Source organism: Brienomyrus brachyistius, chromosome 6 (genome assembly GCF_023856365.1).
Source record: "Brienomyrus brachyistius isolate T26 chromosome 6, BBRACH_0.4, whole genome shotgun sequence".
Lineage (NCBI taxonomy): Eukaryota > Metazoa > Chordata > Actinopteri > Osteoglossiformes > Mormyridae > Brienomyrus > Brienomyrus brachyistius.
The window spans coordinates 21,354,039-21,379,776 of record NC_064538.1 but is presented as its reverse complement, the minus strand read 5'-3'; the positions used below and the strand labels follow the sequence as shown (position 1 = coordinate 21,379,776).

The following is a 25,738-nucleotide window of genomic DNA, read 5'->3' as shown; positions in this document are numbered from 1 at the left end:
TGTATGTATATATGAATAAAATAAAATTTAATGCAGTTGAATGTGCAGTTGAAAATTTATGCACAGCATGATTTTTACTTGGGTTAGTGGGTTAGCCTTCAAATGGTATCACGTCGCATTCTACAAATATACAAAATGACTGAAATGCAATTGATACATTTGAATATTCATTATCATACTATAAAACACGCGTTCGGGCTGCTTGTGGACGCCCATGGGTCTGTCATTAGCGTTCTGCGGAGCGGATGAGGTCTCTGACTGCCTGCAAAGGGCAGTGTCTTTGCCGGAACTCCTATCCCTCCATACTACAGCATGAAGATCGAGAGTCTCTCAGTCTGTTTTCAGTGGAGGGGGGTGCATGACGGGGGTAGCCCACAAGTGGGGCTGGGTGTGGCCGCCGCTCAGGGTAGCGTGGGCGGAGCCCTGCAATTATGACTCGCCAGCAGCAGATGTCTTTGGCCCAGGCCCAGCCCCCACCCCATGACACGCGGCGTACCTTCTTGGGCAGGTCAGGGGTTGCCCTGGGTGGAAAGGGTGTGTGACTGTCTGCTGTTTTGAAGCTTCACGGATCTTATTGGCCGCAGCAAACCTACGGCTGGCTTCTTTCTCCCTCTCTATAGCTGCCATGTGGTGATTAAATTCAGCAGGTCATGCAAAAGGACAGGAAGCAAGGACTTTCTCCTGTTAACAGTATAAGCTGCTCATTCATCTTGCAGAGCCTGCCTTATGTGAATTAAAAATGCCCCCCCCCCCCCCCAAAAGGAACGGGAAGGAAACAAAGGAGGGCTGGATCTCCCAGAAACCTCTCTGGGACTTTCTGGAAAATCCCTGTCGTCCAAGAGCCCCGTAATGTCTGGAAACGTACGCGATGGCGGCCAGGCCACCCGATCTCGCCCGGCTGCTGCTTTCCCCATCAGCAGGCTAATGAAACTCCCCTCGGCCGCCTGAGCCTTTTTGTCCAGCTCATCCGGTCGTCCTGAACGAACGCTAAGTGCCGACAGCAGCTCTGCCCCCGATACGGTACGCTGGTGCTACCGGTCGTGTCGGCGGGGTTGCTGGAGTGGTGGTTAATATGGCTTTATGTTTTATGTCAGGCGCCTGCAGCATTATGGATGTGACATTTAGTCTCGTATTGCACATCTACATATTCATGCATCTTCTCAACATCCTCGGTTGATTATTGGTCGCTATATTAATTTATCAGCATTATGGACGTGACATCAGATGTCCTGCATGCTGGTGTGTCTTACTAGGCTTTAGGGAAACTGACAGTTGTCACTGAGTTACTTATTTTAAGCATTTGAAATGCTTTATACATTTCCAGGTTTAAATCTCCTTAATTCTGAATAACATGTCCCTCTTTTAAAGATAATGGACAATAATATTCACTCTTTCCTGTTCTTTTCTGCCCTTGGCTGTTTGTGTTTTTTTTTTTTTTTTTTCTTTCTTTGTGCCTTTTGCCCTCTGCATGCTTTTGTACTTTTTGACCCTTCCGGCCTCCACTCCTGACCTTTTCGGGGCCCCTCTTCCCCCCACCTTAACTTTCCAGTCTCCTCAGCTTTTAAACTGTCTCGCACCCCGGTTCGTTTCTTAGTCATTCTGTGGTTTTTGGTTTCAGTTTCGTTTCGCTTGTCTGCCATGCGGATTTTGTCTTGTCCCAGCAGTGTGTGTGTGTGTGTGTGTGTGTGTGTGTGTGTGTGTGTGTGTGTGTGTGTGTGTGTGTGTGTGTACACACACATACACACACACACACACACACACATTTATTTATACGTATATGTATAAAATGACAATCAGATCAGGGCTGTAGAAGCTTTTGAGACAAACTTATTTGATATTCTGGCATGTCTGGGGCAGAACCACCAGTTCTCATGAGTAATGTTTCCAGTTTTTTTTTTTGTTTTTATATATATATATATTTAAAAGATTTCCGTGATCCTGTTCATATTGTGTTTTTCTTTCCTCTTTGGTGTTTTTTCCCCCTTAATAAAATAAAGGCTAGACATCTGAAATGTGACCATCCTGCCAGCTGCGTAGCGGGAATTTCTGGGCCGCCTGACAAAATGTCATCTTGCCCCGCCCCCCCCGCCCAATGAAATTCATAATTTTATGTTTTCAAGGGCCCCTGTTAAGTGTTTGGCCCCCTGAAGCTGCTCTGGCTGTGCTGTGGGGTTTGCTACTCCGGAGCGTATGAGGTACAGCTGCGGCTTTCCTGATGCCTCACCTCGCCGTCGGAGCGTGCCGCTACCGGCGCGCTGTGGTGTCCGATAGGGACGGCGAAGCAGCGAAGGCTTGGGGTGTCTGACTCTCCCTCCCTCTGTTTCAGATGAAAAACCCACCCAGGAAGACAAGTGTGTGGTCTGCCAGCATCCCGACTGCCCCGACCGGCGGAGGGCTGCCAAGGTAAGGACCTGATTTGAGAAGACGCCACGTCTTGGGGCCAAAAAGGTCACCATCGCAGCCGCTATGGGGCCGCGAGCTTGTGCCCATGTGTCTGGGACGTCTTCTGTGGCCGTTGAAGGTTGCCATGGCGACTGGGAGTCTGAGAGTTATTGCTTTATGGCCGGTGGTGAGTTTCTCTGAAGGGGGACCAGCCAGATAGGACTGGGAGTCTGTCGGCGGGCCGCCCTTGTCTGTGGCTCCCAGCGTCTGGGGTTTTATTGGTGCTCCCCCAGTCCACTTTAAGCTTAAGTGTTCCCTTCCTTGCTTTCAGAGCTATGGGGGCCGAAGGAAGGGGTGAGACGGGGAACAGAGGGATTGCAGACGGGGGCTGGAATAATGCACCCGGCGCATCCCTGTGTTTTAGTCTCCCGCCCCCCCATTAGTCACCGTCCAGTCACTCGGCCAACTGGTGGTGTTTTCGGGGAGAGGCTGGAAGTGCTGGATTTCCAAAAAAAATTAAATAAAGTAACCGCTGACCGTAAAGCGGGCAGATGGGCCTTTTGCGGCGCCGATGCATTCCACACGGCACGCCCCCCCCCCGCTCCCCCCCCCCGGCCAGGAAGCTAACGGCACCTCTGAATCCATCTGCAAGGAAAAGCCGAGGGAGACTGAGCCCCCCCTCTGGTGCAAGCTGCTTTTGGAAAGCCACAGTGCCCCCCCCACGGAGAGCAAAATTTGAGTCTGTGAACATGGCCTGGCTCTAGCTATTCTAGTCTGTCTCTCCCCCACCTAAAATAAACAGTGGAGGTGCCCCTGAGTGTATCTCACTGTTTATTTCAACATTGAGAGGAACAGGCAGAGAGCGCTGTGTGGGGTGTTTGTGAAGGAAAGGGGGAGTGGGGGGGTCCTGCAGTCCTGCACTTCCTGTTTCTCTGATCTAAGGCCCCCCCCCCCCCCCAAAAGCTGACGCTGACACTGCCCACGTCCCGCCGAGGGTCATGCGCTTGGAGAAGCAGGTTCCCTTCAAGGCTGTGACAGTGAGGCAGTGAAGGGACGCCTAGCCCAAAACAACAGTCTGAGCTGGTTTGGCTGTGTTTGGTTGTGTGTATCTGGGGGGGGGGACTGTTCTGTTTAATGGCTGTGTTGCCATTTGCCCCCTCCGGCCCCATTCCGAGGTCCCTGTCAAACCCAGCGAGGCCCTCGTCCTCAACTCGCGCAACACCAGCTGTTTACTGACCGGGTGCCAGTCCTCTCGGCCTCTTTCGGGGTCACACCAGCTTGTGGTTTAGTGTCTGGAGATGATTTTGTATTCTCAAAGCAGCGCTTTTCTGTAAGCGGAGAAAAATGTGTAGGTAGTGAGGTTCTTAGGACTGCTTTGTATGACTCTGTGTTCTGTCCTTTAAGGAGACTGTTTGAGGCGGGGTGCATGTACATGTAGCTGCCAGCAGAGGGAGTCAGAAACGCAGTAGGCCGAGGCCTGAAGCCGTCTCCCTCCCATTGTGAAAACAGAGCATGTGTTCGCCGTCTTGGTGAATCACCACGTATTATCGCGTTGTGTGTCCGACGACTCACCCTGTGATGCCGACAGCCGTCATCCAACGTTGCCGGATGGCCTCTGACAAGCCCTCGGTAGTTTTGCCGGTTCCACAAACGACGCTGCTCGTCACGTTATGCTGGGTGTGATGTGGACAGGAGGTCTTTGCCACACTAGCGCGAGGAAGATATATATGAAAGAAAAGACGGGGGGGGGGGGGGGGGGGGGGTTGTGCCTTTGGGACCAGTCTGAGCTCGCTGGCAGTGCGCTTTTGCCGAGCTTTCTGCTTTCATCGGGACGGGACTGGGTGCCGCCTTTGGGTGTGGATCTCCATGGCAACGCATGCTCCTCCTGATACAAACAGCTGAGTGGGACCAGCTCAGGGCACTGGGAGGAAGAGACTGGGAGAGTTTCTGTTGATTCATTCACCTGAGGGGCTGGTTTCTGTTTATTATTATTATTATTATTATTTATTTAATTTTTTTTAGCTCCTTCTCTCTCTTTTTTGGTGACTTAATGAGTGTTAAACCTCCTGTCGGTCTAAGTGTTTGTATCGTACACTAAATGTTTCCCTGACGACATTATATTCCAGCGCTACGCTGATTCTGTTGATGTGAGACAAGCTGAAATCTTTGACGCTGAGGTGGGGGGGGGGTTGCCTTTAAAGGCCTTTTTTTTTTATTTATTTGTGCCCCCCCACATCAGAGTGCCCTTCGTCTTCTGCTCACCTCTGCCCTCAGCCCTTGGGCTCGTATTTCCTTGTGACGATCGTCCTTGCCATCGGTCCTTTTTCCTTCTACTTAAATTTGATTAATTTAATTTTTGAAATTTGAAATTTTTCGGAGTTCTTTATCTGCTAATAAGGATGGTTCCGGCTGCTTGTGAAAATGTGTGAACCTGCATGCACTTTTTTAATTAATTTTTTTGTATGATATCCTGGAGCACCGACCACACGGGATCTGTGCTTCTGTGTGCCCCTAGGCTCCTGTAGCCCTGGTGTGATGGGGGGCGAATCCCATGCAGAAGAATCGCTCTCTGCTCAGCTTGCGGGTGTTAAGGCAAAAATGGTGTTTTGGGCATAGATCAGATCTGAAATCGTGGCGATTAAAATTTGCCGAACGGGCAGGTGTTGCCATTGAGGGATATTTATCGTTGGGAAACATGCTGGGCAAATCAATTTCATCATTTTAAAATACCGGAATAGCTTTTGAAAACTTGCCGTATACCGTAATCTGGAAGGTGAGGCAGAACGAACATTAGCTACCGCCCAAGCCTGCTACCGAGATGAGCGTAGCTGCAAGAGGGATCTTGCACTCGAACATTTCACCTTAACTAAAATAATCTGGCCATAATGACGGTTTCTGAGTGGAAGACTGTGGTTGCATAAGAATCGAGTTTTTCCCTCCAGAGTTTCCACTGCTGACTTGGGCTGTGGTGGCTTAGTTTAGCTGGGGGATTGTTTTGGCTTCTGGTACGTGTCGGGAAATTAGGAAAATAAGCTAGTCGCTTCTCAATGGAAAATGAATAGTTTTAATTCAGAGCTTTTTAAAATTCTGGCACAAGTGGCCGACCTGCAAGCTCCTGATTGTCACTACAGATCCAAGAAAGGTTTAAATAACAAGGACTGATATTTATTTGAGGCCTGTTTTTTTTTTTCTGGTCGCAAGCTGTTCTCCATTTTTTTACGTAAAATCATACATAAAATGAACAGCTCATCCACTCTGCACCTTTGAACGGAGTTCGTTCCTGCTTGGTGGTCAAGAAGCTGGAGTTACAGCAGTGAGGCACTAATTGTGCATGTGATGGTGCAGGAGACCGGAGGTGATGGTTGTCACCATTAAACTAAAAATCCTCTAATTTGCCGTTTTGCCTGCAAGGCAGGCCTCTGTCCTGGCCACTGATTTCTGTGGAGGTAGTGTAATGGTGTGGGGGGAGGAGAGTGAGGATCTGGGCACGTGTTGGGATTTTTTTAGGGGGAGGGGGGATGAATATGGGCATGGCAGTGGCCACTGATGACGTACATGGTCTGTGTCGGGTAGTGAGGCAGCGTCTGTGTACAAGTCCCAGCAGGATGGCGTAACTCCACATCAGACACAGGGTGGAGGGGGGCGCGGGGGGCACGCGAAACCACCGGTTTTCTATGAGTAACACTTCTAGAAAATTCACTACACCCTTCCTCCTTTGGTAAAGACTGCTTTTCTGGAAAAAAAACAAGAATCTCTACAATGTGACTTTTTCCGGGAACCCATGTGACCTCGTGCCCAGCGAGAGCGGAACTCGAGGTTACTGCATGTTCCACAATGCTCACAGTGGGGGTGCCTGGTCATTGGGGGGGTGGGTGGGCACTGGTGTTGGAATTGGGGGGGAGGGCACGCTTAACAGTTTAGTGATTCTGTTAAATCACTGATCGTTGGTTATATTTGGCCTGTCTCTGTTGGAAGGATCGACGATGCCCGGTATCCGGATGCTGTCTCTAGGTGCTGTTTTGCTTTCTAGGAAAACAAAATTTTGCCCAAGTGTTGCTGCTGCTTCCTTCCAAACCCTAGTTCAGCTGGTAAACAGAGTCATTTAGTTAGTGATGAAGGTGACTGCTGAGTCATACTGCTGTGATAGGCGGCACGTGCAGTGGCTGATTGCCTGATCGGTGTTTGCGAGATGGTTGCATAATTTAGAAGGAAATCCAGTAATCCAACACCAAAAATGTGCTGCAATTATATGCTAATCGTGGAACTGGAAAGGGATTCTGTCATGGGTTGTGGTGAACATGCAACGCTTTACATCTTACTAAAAGCTTTGGCATGGCAAAAAAATGTAATAGCATTGATAATGTATACAGAAATATATCTTTTCCATTATTTTGAAGAAAAATGACACACTATAGCATCTTACCTTGAATTTTCATTATAATAATTCCCGGAGAAAATTGTTTTACTTTTATTTATTTAACAGTCTCTTCTTTCCAAAGCAATATACTAGCAATGCACCGTTAAGGAAACTTCTGGCCAATACAGACAGCCGATTTTATTTTGGAAACTGATACCAATTATTTGGGAGGTTCGGCTTAAAGTTTAAAGGGACACTCCACCCAAATTTAAAAATAAATCACTTTCCAAAAAGTATTTATTTTTTGGTAAGAAAACACTGACTGGCACACAGCAAGCACTATATTTTATAACTGTATTCATCTTGTATATTTATAATCTTTACAACAGAATAGAGCTGTTAATCTCCATAATGTTTTACGCTATTCAGCAGTACTACAACCTTCTTTAATAGAACGGATTTGTTTTTCGTAAACTCTTCATACTCTTCATACTCTTCACCATCTCGCCTTAAATTTAGCGATCAAATTAGTTGTGTTAAAATGCTTATTAGTAGATCCTCCTCGTGAAATTTTAGCAGAGCGATATTTTCGCGAGCATTAAAGTGGCTCCACGCAGCCAACATTTTTGTGTTTAGTACGTGGGTGTGCAATGTAATATGGGTCGGTATTTTAACGGGAATTATTGACGGTAAATGTCGGCTCATTTTTCGGCTGAGGGCCAATAGTTGCTGTATCGGCCCAAACCGATAGCCGTACATCTCTACGATACACTTGTGGAAGCAGGGTTAGGGAGTCCCTGTAGCAGATGGCTTTAGGACCTTGTTCTGTGGCCCAATGGTGAAGTCCGTCTGCCAACCATGGGATGGGATTTGACCCGCCGATTTTCTAATTATGGGCACAGAGTCCTAACCCACTGGCTCACATACTGCCCCCGATTGTCGGAAATGATCCACTGTCCAGTTATCGCTGACATTGAAGTTCACCTTCCCCTTCTACTTCATAAAAAGAGAGAAATCTTGTAGCGTATTGGGTTGTTCGTTTTTGTTTTGATGATGTTTTGATTTTGTTTTGATGGCTGACCTCTCGAAGGGTCACAACTCGAACCTCGTTTGGTGCTGATGGAAGCGCTCTGCGGGTAGGGTGTGGAGTGGATGACCCCCGGGTGGGTGTTTACAGCCGTATTTCTCAGAAGTCCACGCTCCACGTCCACCTGCGTTCGAGACGGCGCCACGAGGCTCATTCCTTACATGTTCAGCAATTTACTGCGTGCAAGTGCTGCTTGCGTAGCGGCGGGTGAGGGGGCAGGACAGATGGCGTAGATGTGATGCTTCCCAGCAGCTGCAGTGACTCTGAGAAGCTAGTAAGGGCTCAATAGTCTTTAAAGCGGCATTCGCTTAACCCGGGTAAGAAAATAAAGGAACTAAAATGTGCAGCCGGATGAATCTCTGTAGTCAGGCCAGATTGGAAGGAGGCTAGCAGCCGCATGTAGCCTGAAGTTGGTAAACACTCTGGTCATGAACTTCAAAGTCTCGGATTCCTCAAGGAAATCCTCCCCGCCCCATTTTTGGAGTGCGAACTGTCTCCCCTCCTGTCCATCCTCTGTGTGTTTTTATGTCGGCTCTGCTCAAGCGAGGGGTTAATTTTGAGGTCGTGCAGGGTTGACCGGAGGCGGTGCAAGGATGGGGGCGGGGCCTGATTCCCAGAAGCCTGACCCAGGGGCAGTGCATTGTCAGAAAGCTGCCCAGCTGGGTAATTGTTTTGCGATACTCTTCGTTTTAAATATAAGCGGGGGTAATTGAGTCGGTCAGCTCGGGCATGTGCTGTTGGGTGCGCTCCCAGTTATTCTACGGACTCACGAGTAGGGCTTTGAAGAAGCTGCCTCCAGCATGTGGAAGCCCCCAGCTTGGCTATCCTAATTGTGTAGGACTTATTTGGAGCTCATCTGAGCTTACTTTTAGACGACAAAGGGGTACGATCCCACCCCACTCCTAGTGTGTTTGAAGTGGGATAAACTCTGGCAAAGCAACACACACTGTGTTTTTGATTTGTATCAAAGTCCGCCTTGCCTTCATATCGCAGCATGTTGCCTTATTTTCAACATTTTAAGCGTCTTTCATATTCATGTTGACGGTCGGCTCTCCGGGTCTGCAGTTGCCACATCGACCACAGGTGGACAATATTGGGCAAGAAACATTTTCCAGAAAGTTCCGAAAAGCAAAATCTGACTTTGCTGCACGTCAGGCACTTCCATGAGGAGAGAGAGAGAGAGAGAGAGAGAGAGAGAGAGAGAGAGAGAGATATTTTACATTTCTCTAAGATTATAATTTCTGTTTGAACTGTGTCTGTCATTATCCCCTAAATAATACAGTGTAACAACTATGTACATTATATTATATATATTATATATATTTACATTATATTAGGTATTATAAGTAATTTAGAGATCAGTCTAAGTATATGGAAGGAAGTGCGTACATTACATACAAATACGCTGCCATTTTACATAAGGGATGTTGGTGTTCATGAGGGGGTCCTGGATATACACATATATATATATATGTATATATCAGCCATATATCAGCCATTTTTCATTTGTGTGGCTGTGTTTATCTATATAGCCGCTTGTTGTTTAAATTGGTATGGCTCAGCTACACAGAATGTTGTGCCGTTGAGCCTCTTTCTTCTGTGACCAGAACAGACCACCTTCAGTCAGTCTCCTTGCGCTGAGTAGGCGCTTATTTATGATGTCTGGGCATGTGCCTCGCAGGTATGAGGGCCCACTGAGGGACAGTGCTGATTTCTGTTTGTGTAGCTGTGCTGAACAATGGCTGGTTGTCGTAGCAGGTCAGAGGGTCCCTTTTCCTTCTTATACGGTGGGAGAGTCGCACTGCTTACGTTTTTGCTCCTTGGTGTTGTCATTTCCAGTAATGGTGTAACATGGAAGCATCACCAGAAATTCACATAACTGGTATGCAAGTACATATTAGCAGTATAAAGTGATTCGTGGGGCAAATTAGTATTTTAGCAGCTCGAATGTGTACTCTTATGTGCATTTATGCTTTTATGTCAAGAAGTTGCCATGCATTTTATCCTTTATACCACATACTAAGTGTGCTTTAGCCATATAAATGTTAAAATGCACGGAAATTTCTTGTCGTCATGGTGCAAATTCACCTAAAATAAGTGCACATTTGCAGAAATTTCGCTTTATACAGTGAATGCATACTTGCATACCAGTGTTGTGCTGTTTTTGTCCAGTTTTGTCCACAACTGCAACGTTGTGGTCATTCAGAGGCGTATTGGTCTTAACGTTAGTGATACTGACACGTAAAATGTGTGAAGAATGTCATATACAGTGATTTACTATAAGTAGAAGGGAGGATATGGAAGCAGAGGATATCCTGCAGCAGTATTTCTCAGCTGAGTTCTTGGACCCCCAGCAGTCCACATTTTTGCTCCCTTTCTGTTCCCAGCACACCTTTAGGTGTTCTTGATTGGCTGATAGTAGGACTGTCTATGAGGGACTGGGTTGACAAACATTGTCCCACAGTATTCTCAGACGCCGCATGCTGCCCAGTCCTGATGTATCAAAATCATGCCACGGGGTCTGACGCACGCATTAGTCTGTGGTGGGTTAAATTTTCACACACTCAACCCATCTGGCTCTCCACGAGGCACAGATGCATCATAGCAATGATGTACAAGTGAAAATCAGAACACTGGGTCTGCTACTGTGCCTGGAGTATCTGGGGTTAAGGACCTCGCTGAAGGACCCAACGGCAATGTGACGACTTTGCCAGCCATTGAACCCACGACCATGGCCACGGTTAAGGGTCTAGATCCCTAACCCAGGTGGCCTGTGCACCACCCCAAAATGAGCACAACATAGAGAGGAATTTTCAATCTTGTGGCCTGCTGTAGAGCAGCCGAACAAGGACTTGAATCCTGGACCCTTAGAAAGAAAGTGTCCTGCTCTACTGAGTGAAATTGAAATTCTGAATGGAAACAGCAGGGACACCACAGCTGTGACACTGATTTCGCTTCACACAGCCAGTGAGGCAGGGAACGAAGCAGCCAGTCAGCGTCTGGGAGTGTGCTGGGAGAGAGAGGGAAGGAGGCGGTTCACTGGGTGGGGGTATGTGATCCGAGGGGGAGGGTTTTATTATGGTTAACAGTTGCTGGCTCACCGAGCCTCTCTCCAGTCTTCACGGCTGTCTCGCTCAGCCTCTCCCTCTACCTCGTGCACATCGCCAAAGGGAAATTAACTCGCCTGGACCTGCCAGCTCCTCTCCCGGCCCAGGATACGCGCGTCTGCTCCCTCCCAAAGGCCGTTTGTCCCCATAGCGGAGCCAACGCTGCCAACTGGCCAGGCATCTGCAGGTGAGTCAAACCAGAGGGCAGTAGGGGGCGTGTTCGGGCGGCGTGGTCACCATGGGGGCAGGAGTGTGGACTCGATGGGGGGGCGAGAAGAGCAGCTATTTCTCAGTTTGGTGTCTGTTCCCGGCTGGGAGAGTCGAAGCACTGGCAGGGAAGAGGGGGTGTTGTTCGGGGGGGAGGTGGCGCGGCATTGGGCGAGATTGTGATTTTCCGCTTATGGTCATCGTGGCTTAGCTCCTGTCCAGAACCTTCTACCCCCAGGTGAGAGAGAAGTCGAAATCACAGTCGATCCCATGGGGCTTTTCTCTAACCCCCACCCCCCCCCCCGCTGAACTCTCACCTTCTGCATATTTCACATCTGCTTCTTATGAAAAGCCCAGGGGTTACAGCTGTACCGCTAAGGCGCGCTTCCACATCGTCGTGGGGAGATCAGAAACCAGAATGATGAGGTAAATGGGGGGGGGGGGGGGGAATTTAATTCCATCCTACTGTAACTCCGTAGGATTTCCAAACGTTCCCTTAATAATTCTTGCGGGGTTCTAACGATGCATGAAGGGAGGTCTGTGTTATCTGCATCGACGCTGTAGGTCCGCTGAAGGACTGATGACTCCTTAGCTGAACTTTGTCTCCTTGTCAGCCCTGACTAACCGTCAAGACAGCAAGGCTGTGTGGAGCGGCATAAACTTCTTAAACTGTCCGATAGACGGGTTCAAGACGCATGATACGACCGGTTTACACCCTTCTCTCGGAATCCGAACCCGAAGTCTGGCTTGTGCTATGAGGGGTTGACGCGATGTCTGGTTACGATGTCTGTATTATTCGGAGACGTGGGTTGTGTTATAAGGAAGGAGGCTTGGTGTTTTTTCTCTGCGTGTGTGTCTCTGCGTGTGCCTACACGTGCAAGCGTTGAGTCTGGTAAAGCATGCGGTTGACAAGTTGAAACACCACCTCAGCAAAAGGAAGCACATTTTCTCTCATGGTTTTTCACCTCCTGTGAGCCGGGCCCTGAGTGTTTCATTTCCAGCCCCTCTTTAAGCTCCCCATTATTGCTGTTTGCGGTGGGCAGTGACCAGTTGCTCATTTGGGCACCGTCTCCATCCCGCCGTGCCTCCGTCTCCCGTGATTCGGCGAATCCGGTGCCGCATTTGCTCTTGCCTGCCGCCTGCATCCCGTAGTATTTCCCAATCATCTGGATGTCCTACAGCTCTGGCCTTGTCCTTACCGGAAGATGCACGCAATCGGGGAAATCCCAGTGTTTAGGTTCATTACGCATCACAGCCTGTTTGACACGAAATGCAGCAAGTTGGTTTTGCCTTTGGGGAATGTGTATGAGTGTGTATGAGTGTGTATGAGTGTGTGTGTGTGCGCTCGCATGCTTTTTTTATTTTTTATTTATTTATTTTTTTTTTTAAAACATTACCTAACAAAAGTGCTTGTTTCTCAATCCCTGGAGGCAGGTCGCACACAGCCTTGGGCGTAGGCACCTTCTCAAATTAATTTATATAGAGTACAGGCACCCCTTCACGTTTGTGAGGATTAGGGGCGGAAGATCCCGGCGATTGTGAAAATTTGCAAATAATACTTAGGCCCCTTACTACAAATGCAAAATTAACGGCACCGAAAGTTATTACGAGAAACGCGCGATTCAACAGTCTCGGGGACAGCTAACGTAAATGAGGCTGGTCACCGGTTCAAACTCAGCCTCAGCACGTCTGCGGGTCCTTGAGCAAGGCCCTTAACCCCAGCTCTCCGGGCGCCCCAACAGGCGGCTGCCCATTGTAGACAGCTTACTCTACAAAGAGCATGTTGAGGGAGGCGTGAAAGACAATTTCCCCACGGGGATCAATAAAAGTATCAATCGTTATTATTATTATATATATATTTTTGACTTATGCATCCGGCATAAGTTTTCCCAACTGATTGTTCACAGCCAACGTGCGATTAACCGACATCGCAAATGCCACGGCAAACCAACTGCTCCTTGAGCTTGGACGAGTCCAGCAGCCCACCCGTCGGCTCTGTTAAGATGGTCCAGCCCAACGCACTCTAATGGGTTTTCTTGGATTTAATTGGACTGAAAACCAGCATTTCTTTTTGTCTGGATCATGACATCATCCCTCAAATTTTTTTTCTTAAACACGCGGTCGGCTTGGCCATTAAGCTCCGCACTATCCGCACTCACGTGTGTGAGTAAGTTTTTGTTTATAGACATCAGTGGTTCCGTTTATTATTATCTACGTTTTTAATGGAAAAGCAAAACATTAGATGACTTTGATGCTTAGCATTGTCATGGATTGATGAATTAGTTGCATGTCTGTGATTACAAGACTGTTTTGCACACCTTAACGCCTACAGTGATTTTTACAAGGTGTATATTTTTACGAAGAAATTCGGCGCCTCTCGCAGTAGTGACCATGAGCAGTGCTTTGGAGTATTGTGCAAGGATGGAAATTCAGCAGTTAACTTCCTCTGTGGCTCTTCCCACCAAACTCTGTCTGACAGTAGTGGTTCATCAGCTTCTCATACTGGTTCCCATGAGCTTCCGCTGCTGATTTACTGTGTCTGACGGCAGACAGTCCATGGATGATGCAAAGCCCCGCGGTGTTTTTCATGAACGTCGTCTTGCTGCGGGTTCCCTCCTTCCCTCTCTTTTTCTATCTTGCCGTCCTTTTCAAAGACAGCGAGTAGTGCAGGGCCACCCAAAGCATAAGCAAACTGAGAGCTTGCTTGGGGCCCAGTGGCCACCAGGGGGCCTGTCAGAATGTGGGGAAAGATGACAAATGACAACTAGGTTAATCGCATTTTACTTGTGGCCCATAAAGGGGTTTTGGCTGGCCCTGCCGTGGTCTCCTTTGTCCATTGTGTGGCGTGATGGGGGCTCACCACACGTGTGAGAACGTGGATCAGAAGCACCAGTGACGACCATCAGAACCGCAAGTTCTTTGGATCCGGTCTGTCAGGAGCATAACCTGCCAAGCGGGACACTGGATCCTTTGCCTGAATGACGGACGGCTGCAGTTGTCATAGAAACGGCGTCGCCCCCCCTTCAGTTGGTTCATTCCTCAAGCTGCTAAGGACCCGCTTCTTTCCAGGAGCCCTCTGAGAATGCGTTGGCGGCGCCGGTATGAACCAGATGAATGTGCTGCCTTCAAGGCGTGAGGTTTAGAGTGGAGATAGGGGCGACCGGAAGGCAGTGTGGAGAAAGCCCTACAAGGCTAGTACAGGAAGTGTAACCTGATTGACGGTTCTGTGTTTGTAAGACTGGAGTCTAAATAGAAATTATTAAGGTTGAGCACGCAGGGATTTTGATATACACAGGTAGCATATGAATCATACAGTGCCTTTCTTAATCACACGCTTTATTAGTCACACTACTGCCTAATTTCTCCCGGTTTTATAATTCATAGGTCGCCTGTGAGCCTGTCCTGTTTCACCATTTGCTCAGGCCTCAAGGCCCATCTCCTACGTACGTTTACCTTGAATAACGCGCCCACGTATAATGGTCTATATGATCTGTTTTTCTGAGAGGATGTTAAATTCCACGAATGTGTTCTGCTGAAGCCATTGCTGTCTTGCTCCTTGTTTGTATGTGGGGGTATATCCAGAGGGCTTCTCGGGTGTGGATTGGGGTGAATTGCATTTCGGGTGAGAAGGAATTTCACATTTAATTTATTAGTCAGACTTTTTTTTGTCCAAGGCTACATGTATTTTTAGGAAAGCCGGTCTGGCAGGACCTGGAGCAGTTGGGGGTTGAGAGCTTTGCTCAGGGGCCCAATGGTCACATCACTCTGCTGGCCGCAGGATCTGAGCTGATGACCTTCTGATCAGAGGCATAATATCCTAACCTACTGAACTACACACCACAAGGGCTTTTTAATCTGAAGGTCTAGGCTTCAAGTCTCTCCAGTTGGTCTACAATAGACCGTCTGAAAGACCACATGGCTGAAAATTCATGTTCATGACACCCTGCTGGGCAGTATGATAAAAAATTTGTACAGTAAAACCTCGGATTGTGAGCATAATTCGTTCCGGAAACGTGCTCATAATCCAAAGCCCTCGTATGTCAAAGCGAATTTTCTCATTAGAAATAGTGGAAATTCAGATGATTCGTTCCACAAGCCAACATTCAAAACATATCATTGGCTAATGATAAGATTGGCTCCTCTGAATGAATTTTTGCCCCCTCTTTTGTCCCATACTTTATCTCTTACATTGACTGAGTGCTGGAGGTCGGCCTGTTGGACGCCAGGATGTGTAGCAAAATTCAACCAATCGGGGGAGCATCGCTCTTGCTGCGGCCCAGGATGAGTGTGACGTTGAGTGAAATCGACAGTACCCCAGAGTATATTTGCGTGCCCAATGGGAAACCCGTACCGACAGCCGCAGTAACACAAAGCGATGCAGTGGACAGTCTGAGGCCGAAGCGGCATGCAGCGCTTATATAACGGTGTGCTGTGCTTTGGCAGCACACACTGTACAGACCAGGGGTAGGAGGAAGCCGGCCAGGTCGAGGAGAACCGTTTACCGCCTCGCCGGCTCTGTGTCCCTCCCGCCTGTGTGAGGGGTGGGGGGGGGGGAGGGGGTGAGGGAGCCCTATTCTTAACTCTGCTCTTTTTCTTGCCAACTGTGGCCCTGTGCTGTCTTCTCATTGGTCGGAGCTAGGTAGCATGACGCTATCGGAACGAGTAATGATTGGCAGCTGCCAGCCGAAAGGGGGGGTCGTGCAGGGTTACCAGACTACACTGTGGTCTTGGTCCTCTATCCCCCCCCCCCCCCCCTCCCCCTTTTACCCGGAATTCCTTTACCCTGGACAAGTGCTTTTGCCGGGCCCCGGCAAACCCTGACCTGGCCCCCATCCCTGCTCCTGCACATCCAAACACCTGGCAGAGCCCCCCCCCCGTCATCGGCCCATCAAAGCATCCATCTCTAGTGCCAAGATGTTTTGCAGTTTTCCAGCACAAGGTGTACATATAAGGAAATGGAGTAACAGAGCATGAGGTCATGGGTAACATCATGCTACAGGGGGCCCCCATTGACACCACCTTCGATAGCCTCCATGTGGGCTGTGCTGTTATAGAAACTTCACTCCTATTTTATTGAATGAGAACTCCTTTAGTACAGCATTCTGCTAACAAGGCCAAGGTCTTGGGTTCACACATGTGAGCACACATGTGACCCTCTCCTCTGTAAGTCACTCTGAATGAAAATAAGTATGCTTTACTTAGCAGACGCTTTCGTTCAAAGAAAACGGGGTCACTCAGTCCCTTGAAGGTTAAGCTCCTTGCCCAAGGGCCTGATGGTGACATCACTCTGCTGATCCTGAGATTTGAACTAGCAACCTACTGATCACACACAGTCTCCTACCCTACTATGGCCATCAGGTTAATATGGAGAATTCTTCATAAAGGAGGTAAAAAAAAAAATAGATAAAAACCGGAGAGGGAAGTTGTCACTGAGGAAATACCCATAGATGGTAAAGCTGGAGTATTTTAAAAGTCTTTCTAATCATGGGAGTGATTAAATCCAGCTGCCTCCCCAGTCCTCCTAGAAACCGCTGCACACCTCGGAGCGTCGTTGCCTGGCCAGGGGTCCAGGAGAGAGATTCCCAAATGCCACGGAGCGCCTCACGGAATGCCGAGACACCTCACCTTCCCGAACTGTTGTCTAAACAAGGCAACTCATCTTTCGTTTTACCTCACCCCCCCCCCCCCCCCCCCCCCCCCCCAAACGCGGCCGAGGCACTGCTTCATGTTTCATTACCATCAGGTCTTCGTCTAATCAGGGATGATTATCGTCGTTTTTTTTTTTTTTCCCTCTTTTGCAGGCGGGGTGAGGAGGACGTCGAGTCAGACTGCAATCTGATAAGACATTTGGAAATAGCCTTAATCTGCCTTTGTGCTCTTCCCTGGGAATCCAAGCAGTCGCTGATTTACGTTTCCGTACGGAATCTTTTTTTTTTTCACCCATGGGGAGGTTGGACTTCAGGGATAAATTGAATGCATCTCAGCAAATGAAAATAAAAATTTCTTTGCATATTTTTCTTTGTCTGAAGTTTTTAAAACCTCTTTTCGGGAACCCGAAAGACCCGAGTGGTGGGGGCATCTTCAGTCTGGTACAAAACAAGGTTCAAAATCGAGGTTTAGTGAAGTGTTTTCTGTAACCTATGGAGGTTGGCGGGTTTTTTTTTATTTTGGGGGGGGGTGGGGGGTGACAGTGTGGAGAGAGGGGCTGATACCTTGCTTTGCTGTGAGGCTTTAATCTCCACAGCCCTGTTAGTTGGGTTTGACAGAGCAGAGCGATTTATGTAAGGGCAAGATTAGGGGGCTTTTCAGCTTTTCAAAGGCGTCCTCTCTCCTCTGTCTCCTTTTCCCCGGCCGATCCATCAGCCCCCCCTGTGCCCCCCCCCCGTCCCCATGATCTCTCAAGCCTGCCTCACAAATTCGGTGCTTAACCCGGCTAGACACGATGTATTCGTGAATTAAATTGTCAGTGTCCCCAAGTCGAGGGGCGAGAGCTTCTACTGTAGTAGATCTTGATGAGCTTTCATCGCCGGCAAGCCTTCATGCTGTATCTTCATGGATCCTCCTGGCTGTATCCAGATAGGACCAGAGGTGGGTCAGTTTTGGCTGTTGGGTGTCCTCTGGCTTTGAAACAAGCTTAATGGTTGTAGGAAAAACTGTGGGTTGCAGAGCCTCGGTGTGTGAGGATTTATTTTGGACTTTGTGAAACCCGTGGAGCAGCCATTAGGACAGCCTGTGATTGAAGGTTTGTTTTGTGGATATGTGTGTATATGTGTGTGCGTGGTCCAGGTATACGTTACATTAGGGTTATCTTAGTTGGGGAGTCCACACAGTGATAGGAATATGTGTAAACTGTGTGAGTCTGTCTGTCTCTGCGCGTATTTACGAAAGGCCAGACACCCCCCTCCTCCAACCATGCCCTTCTTTGTAGCCAAAAAGTACAGCGGGACAATGACGGGAAGTACATTAATGGGACCTGCTATTGTCTGTCTCCATACATCCCCACTTCCTGATTAGGAAGGGGCCTTGGCCTGCGGCTGATGGAGGTCGTGGCTGCTTTAAAGTCGGCTGTGAGTCGGGGAACTTCTGCTGTTCGGGGTAGACAGGCTGTCTCCCCTCCCCAGGAAGGGAGCAGGGCGGGGCCTCTAATCCCCCACCCTTCTGCCGTCTGCACCTCACTTAAACCCCAACCCCTCGCAACCAGGGGGGACAAGAGGGGACATGTCCTTGTCACCCCCCAGGAAGAAGCTATTGGCCGCTCACTGGTGGGTGGGACGAGGTGGAGCTGGGATCCCCCAGGTAACCCCCATCACTGACGTGTCCCCCGGCCTTGCAGGTGTGCCACCATCCAGATTGCCAGGACCTGAACAACAAGAGTCCGCTGAGCCTCTGCGAGTCATGTGACACTCGCTGCCACCTGGATGATATGGACAACCTGCACTTCGAGCGGCACCCTCGCTTCGACCTGCAGCCACACGGTACGCGCCCCCCCCCCCCGGCTACAGGCGATCTCGGCAGTCAGGGGGGTGGGATCATGCCAGGGAAGTCAAGCAAATCATAACCCTCCTAAGTCGCTTTGGATAAACGCATCAGATAAATCAACGAGTCTAAAATTATGCATAAGGCATTCTGGGAAATATATATATTTTTTTCCTTGTACTATTGAATAATGGGTAAGAATCGGTTCCTTTCAGTTTAGGAGTCAAACTGAAAGCCAAAACTGTTATGTTGTATGTTAAAAAAAAAAATGTCACCACTCTGCGTGACATTCGGCGTTAGAAACGGATCAACGAATCAGTGTCCATTTTATTTTGATGAACCTTAATCTTCCAACGGTTTGTACCCATTAAATATATTAATCTTTACATGGTTTTATCCAGTAGGTGCACTAATCTTCCACATTCTCTGCTCCCGTAATGACAGTTCTGATTTATCCGGATGTGTCCTGCATCTCTCGTACCTTCTGAGACCTTCAGCCTGGGACTGGGTGTTGGGTATATGGCGTGCAGTACTGAGTGGTTCCTCCTCGACCCCCTTAGGCTCCATCCTGGCCCGGAACGTGTCCACTCGCTCCTGTCCCCCCACGCACCGGGCCGCCCTTCAACCTGGAAGACGAGGAGGATGGAGGAAGTGACAGTGGGTGGGTCCATCTCCATCTTCACCATACCCCAACCTCCCACCCTGGCCTGCTAGGGAGTGCTGGGGGCTTTCTGTTTCTATAAACCTTTAAAAACTCATGTTTGTGAACATGTGATGCTCTCACTGACCTTAGTGTGACCTCTCATTATCAGGGACCGGAAAGTGGGTGGGAAGAAGAACAAGCCCCGGAGATACCTCACAGATGTGAGTGCCACATTCTGCCTGTAGGGGGAGCTCTATGTGTTTGTTCATTTGGGTCTTCTGCTATATCAGGTAGACTTATGGTCAGTTTGGTTTTTGCAAGTAAAAGTCAGTCCAGAAGAGACCTTTTGAAGGCCACTGTTGTTCTCATATCCCTGATTCACTGTCACACCTTTTTGGGTGGTATTTATTTAAGTGTTAATATGTTTGGCTCCTTTTCCTCCCGAATGGAGTCTTCAGTTACATTATGGGATGTCGTCCGTGTTCCTCAGGCGGAAACAAACCTCGAATGTCTCAGTGGGTCGGCTGTTAACTCTCCTCTGGGTCTCTTACCTCCCCCTTCGCCCAGGACCCCCAAAAAAGAGTGCTTCAGCCTGAAATTTGATCTCAACGTGGACATTGACCCTGAGGTTGTCCCGGCCATGAAGAAAAAGACCCTGCAGTGAGTCGCTTCCGTAGAGATGCGATGGAGTCCACGGGCGCTATCTTCGTCCGTAGCGCAATTCGGCACCTTGAGCTTAGGGAACCGGTTTGATCCAGATCACAAAAGCGGCGCAGGATGGTGTGGAGCGGCAGCTTTCAGTTAACGGAACGCTACCTTGCTTGGTAGGGAGGTGCTGGGACCTGTTTTCGAGCGGAAGGGGATCGAGCTGTCCCGCGTGGACCTGTTCGTGGACCAGTCCAACACCCCCCTCTCGCTCAACTTTGAGGCGTACCGATTAGGAGGACAGTACCTAAAGGTGAAAGGTAAGGACTTCAAGAGTTTCTTGCCGGTTGTGGGTGGGGGGAGAACTGAACTTTAATTAAATGTAATGGTCTATTTTTTAAATAGGCGGGGGGTAATGAAGCCAAATTAAATATTGGGGGGTACATGTCCCCTTTGGTTCCTTCACCCCTATTCCTTGGCTTTCTGTACCTTTTCATCCAATCTTAAGCTTTATTTTGCAATGAGGGGGGGTGATGAAGCATCTCGCTAAAACATTAAATCAGAGACCCTCCCCCCTTCAGAGCTGTTACCAGTTACCAGCACACAAGCACAGCTGTGCCCAGAAAGTGTGATTTAAGAAGCTGATATGGGGGGGGGGGAGAGGGTGGCGTAACATGATATTCTGGTACATTACACCCCAGGCCAGTGATTCAGAAGCATGAGGGGAATGCATCCTTCCATGTAACATCGGGGCCGTGCACTGAATATATATGTAAATGATCTCCCGCTGAATCACGCCGTTCACAGGAGTCATTGCAAATGTGCGTGACAGCAGCCTGCGTTCCCACAAACGTCCTTCAGCTTGTTCTGGGGTCCGATGCCCATTTCTGGGGAAAATAACACCCGTCTCCCCAAGATGGATGCTTTATTCCTGACCGTCCCCATGCCCATTGACCCCCCTCCCTCAGCGCGGCCAGGCGAGGAGCTGAAGGTGGAACAGGGGGTGAAGAACCTGCGTTCCCTCAGCCTGCCCATTATGAAGCCGTCATCTTCGCAGAGCCCCTACATCCTCACCCCCGGCAGCGAGAGGGTGGAGCACGGCTCTCTGGGACGCCACGAGGCCGCCGACCTGCTGGTCAGTATCAGCCATTATTTATTCCTTCACTCTTCCCTTTCTCTTCTCCTCTTACTCCTGTCATTTTCTGTACCCTTGTTTTGTCCCTCTGCTGCCCTACTGCGTGCTCGAAAACTCTGAAAATGCTCCACACAAAATAAGCTGTGCCTCGTCCTCTCGTCAATGCGGATCCGTCTGCAGAGCCAATTCTAACCAGCAGAGGGCAGCTCCGCGATTGAAATGGCTGGCCGTCCGCATACCGCATGGTCATTTGGGTTCAGTCGTGTTTCCTGCGTATAACCATTCTGTCTTAAGAGGTGTCAACAAGCAGAGGCCAACATGCTGAAAGAGATGTTCAGTATGAAATATTAAAATTTACTGTTTTTTTTTGTACTTGCGCTACATGGTGCTTGCCAGGTAGGTCAGTCCACAGTTGTACTGGAGAATGCCTTCTTAGGCAGGCAGGCAGGCAGGCAAGCAAACACTGAGACTGGTAAGACTGGTAAACAGATAATGAAAGAGTCAGGCTTTCAGACAGACACAATCATAGACAGGCTTACAGACAAACAGACAGACATACACAATGAGACAAACTTACAGACACAGACGTACACAGACGCAGGATTGCAGACAAGATTACAAAAGCCACTTGCATTAGCACATTGCAGCAGGCCACAGACAGACAGTGGACCAGCCTGCCCATTTAAGTCAGAACCCGCAGAGGGTCAGGTCATAAGCAGCTATCTAGGCACCATGTGACTCTACCTGTCCGAGCAGGAAGGTCTCTTAGTGGTCTATGCGGGTCGTATAGCAGGTAACTGTAGCGCAGGCCGTGAGGGTACAGGCAGGCAAAAGCATCTCTGGAGTAAATTTATTACTTCCAGATTAAGCTGGAGTGTTACTCAGTCATTAATCCTGTAAGTCAGAGTTCCCAGGAGCTGGATTCAGTGACTCATTGACTAGACACAATTAAAAGAAAAAAAACACTTAAGCCTTTATTGCTGCAGATTGGCAGGCAGGTGTCGGATGGCGTATGCTGTTCTTTGTGTTTTTGTGTGGGTTCCCTCTCGATTTGTCACGTCAGAAATCCACTGCAAAACCTGTAGCAGCTGTTGTTACAGTGCTTTTCTGGCAGTCCTCCCTTTTTCACAGATTTTCGTTTCGGTGCAGTTTCTGGCGCGGATTGGGCAGGCGTGCTCGCTGATGTTGGGTCAGCAACCTGCTCTGTGCCGGGGTCAAAGTCCTGGGCTGCTGCTTTCGGTAGCCAGTGGTTTGTGTGCACAGTTACCTGTTTTTTTTTTTTTTTTTTTTTTACTCCTTCATATTTTTAACAGCACTTCCAGAAAATATTTCCTGGGGGTTGTCCCGGGCATTTGTTATTCCCTGCCCTCGCACTGCATACCTAGAGCAGTTAATCAGGGCTATCTGAGGTACGTTTTGAGGAGTGAAAGGTGACTTTTCAAACATACGAATTTTAAGATTCAGTGTAGTAGGGCAGTGTTTCCTAGTCCAGTTCTCGGGGACCCCCAGACAGTCCATATTTTTGCTCCCTCCCAACACCCAGCCAATCAGAACACCTGTAATAAATATTTGGTGTTCTTGATTGGTTAGGAGCTAGGAGGGAGGAAAAATATTGTTTTTATGGTTTTTGGCAGCTGGAGGAACTGGCCCTGGCAGCGGGGGCTGCAAAGCTTAAGTTGGGGGGGGGGGCAGGGACTAAAGGGGTAAATAGCCTTCTAGGCTGGGGAAGCAGTGTGCCGGTACTGTGCCCACAGAGCGCTTTATACGTGGCGGCAGCTGATTAAAGGAAGCCGGCAGAGATAAAGGGGGGGGGGGGGAAGGTGGCAGGTGCACAGCAGGGAAAGCGAAAGTTATGGGGTGGGGGGGGTGGAGGTGCAGGAGGAGGTCCACCGTCACTGCTCTTTGCTCCCGGCGGGCTCGAGAGGAGGAACGGGCAAGGCGAGCAAAGGTCTATAGATCCATGCGATCGCGGCGCACCGACGAAAGTTGGAGACTGGGAAACGGGAGCCGGCAGCTCGGCACAGCGCCGACGGACCAGGGACGACTTTCTGACGTCCACTTGGACAGGTCTTTGTGATGGCTGCTCTGGGTGCCACCGGAGACGAGGTCACCAGGTGGTAAGGGAGGGTTGGCATCAGAAACAGGGAAGTAGGACAATCGCGTGTCATCACTGTGCGGAAACTGGTTCTCTAATTCTACTGTGTGACGGGTCGGCCTTGGGGGCTGTTTCCCCATATGTCATCGGGATGTTACCGTTATTCGAATGTCGCAAGTCGTCTTCATATCGAAACCAAAAGTGGGTTGAATTTTAAATACAGAAAATAAGTCGGGAAGAGGCAGGAGCCTGACTTTGGAAGATTGCTGCCTGGTTTACTGCCACGTGTGTCAGCAAGGGAAACCCTTTCACCTTCCAGGAACGCCTGAGGAAGCCTCTGGGAGGGGGGGGATTTATTTATTTTGAGAAACCCACCCCTTTCAAAAAAAAAAAAAAAAAAAAAAGTGTTTTTGTGTCTTGTGCGATGTATGTTTGAAACCCAGCTACAGATCAGCAGAACTGGGTCACTGTAGGTTTAACACACTCCCCCCCCCCCCCACCCAAGCAATCCAAAAGAGCCAGACCCCCAGATCACTGATGTGACTGGACCTCCTCTGAGAGCTCTGATCCAGATTGGCCTGGTCGCATGCCAGATCCCTGGAAAGACTTCATGTACGAAGGACTGGACTACATTTCCTACCCGTAAAAATCCACAAATCCTTCCTCCTGTAAGCGCCTGCGGAACATTCCTGGCTCAGCCCTGTGAAGTCCAGCCACATGCCTGGGGCACTGGGGCGCTACGCAAAATGCTCAACTTCCGCCATAGGACGTGGGAGGTCTCCAGCAGCCCGTCCGTGCTGCCCTCCTACCAAGCCGGGATCCTGACCCACTACAGCAGCCTGACAGACCTGCAGCAGCCCCAGCTGGCCACCGCCGCAGGTCGAGGGCTGGTGGCAGCCCGAGTGAGGTGCTTCGAGTCCACGGACCTGATCTTACCACCTGACAGCCCCAGCAGTATAGGGGGGCCTCCTAGGGCCCAGACAAAGGTACGAGAATGTGTGGAGCATGCCGGAAGATAGGGCCTCAATTATGTGGGTGTCGATATCCGTATCTGCGGTGAAAAGCCGCTGCTTTCCGTTACATCTGCATGATGTACCTGAGCTTTGTAGCAGGATTTCAGTAGCATGCATGTGCCATAAGTCTCATAGTTAAGGATTTAATTTGATAAACTGACACGAGTAACGAACATGGCTATTTGTTTAAACAGCTGCGTGATTTTAGGTTAAGTTCCCCTCTACCTTTAATTTTCATTTGATCATCAAATGGATTAGTTGGGAGTGTCTGAATTTTACGGACAGGCTCTCATGAATAGTTTATTTTCACATATTACTGGCCTCCTTGTGCAAGACAAGGCAGGTTTCGCTTTTTGCCTTAAGTGATGTCTGTGTTATCTTCAGCGATAAAAAGGGCTCTGTTCAGCCCTGCGGTACTTTGCCCTGTTCATTGCGATAGATCATGCCTGGATATCAAGGCTTTCCTGCCATGCTGCTGCTTATAATCCTGTTCTAACCAGTATCTTGTGTCATGAAGTTGAACAACTGGTGTGACAATCCCAGCACATTTATGATGTTTCCCAGGAAGCTAATCACGCCGTTTCCCGACCTCATGTACGTGAACAGTCCATGGCTTACATAAAGAGCACCATCGGCCAATCAGGGAATATAAATCAGGTGGATCAAAACAGAGTGAGCAAACACCCTGGGGGCCGAAAAGCCTTGTCTGATTCAGCCTGTATTACGCCTGTGAGGCCTCCCCTCCTATAGAGGGCGGTGTCCGTTCTTAACCGCCGTGCTACCTGCTGATGTCCTTATCGCCAGGCTTTGCTGGAGCACATTTATTGAAATTGTCATCTTGGGATTATTTCGGTGTCATATTCGGAAGCAGTACTCATGAGTGGATGCGGAAAGCCAACATTCTGTCATGCCCCATGTTCTTAAGGCACAGGGTCGGAATCATAGGGTGAGCTTGATAGGGAGATAGGGAGCTCCTATGTTCCCCTGGTCTGGTCCTTTGTTGCAAAATGACGAGTCCCAATCAGGCCCGACGTTCGGGGGAGATACACAAACAGATGACATTAATCTTCTCTTATCTGGACAAAGATCAGCTCACTCACTGTGAACTGTCCCCAAGTGTCCCAGACAATGGGTCTTATTGACAGGCTGAGATGCCTGTAAGTTAATTAGCCTGACACAGTTAGTCCCTAATTAGTTTCTGGCTGTCGACACCTAAAGGGCACACAATGGAACCCAATCAACAATACTTATTGATGCTAGACGGTACAATGGTGAGGACGGGTCTCTTTGACAGGACTGCTTTTCATCATTTTGAGGGACTTTGTTCCTTCCGATACTAGTCACATGCTGGCTAGTATTTATTGCAAATTCTCATTGGTGGTTACCTGAGAAATGTCACATTTCTGTTCCCAGTGAATGTGAGAGGTGGCAGTTTTGAAATACCTTTGTGTATCCAGCAATGCTATCTTACAGGGCATTATAGTCTATAGAAACACAGCAGGCCCAACTTTCAAGAGAAATCCAAGAATTCAACTACAAAGTTCTGCGCAAATTCTTTGCTGTCCCTGATTGTTAATAATATCCAATAATG

At 48.9% G+C, this 25,738-nt stretch overlaps 1 protein-coding gene across 1 annotated transcript in view; it reads left to right on the top strand.

Annotated features, from left to right (window-relative positions):
- The window catches only part of plekhg5b (pleckstrin homology domain containing, family G (with RhoGef domain) member 5b), a 51,522-nt gene that overhangs the window by 13,578 nt on the left and 12,206 nt on the right, over positions 1-25,738 (top strand). The window contains 7 exon segments of the mRNA XM_049016230.1: positions 2,327-2,403; positions 18,474-18,615; positions 19,177-19,277; positions 19,429-19,480; positions 19,750-19,919; positions 20,088-20,224; positions 20,873-21,039. Coding sequence (XP_048872187.1) covers positions 18,559-18,615; positions 19,177-19,277; positions 19,429-19,480; positions 19,750-19,919; positions 20,088-20,224; positions 20,873-21,039 — 684 coding nt within the window. The 5' untranslated portion in view covers positions 2,327-2,403; positions 18,474-18,558.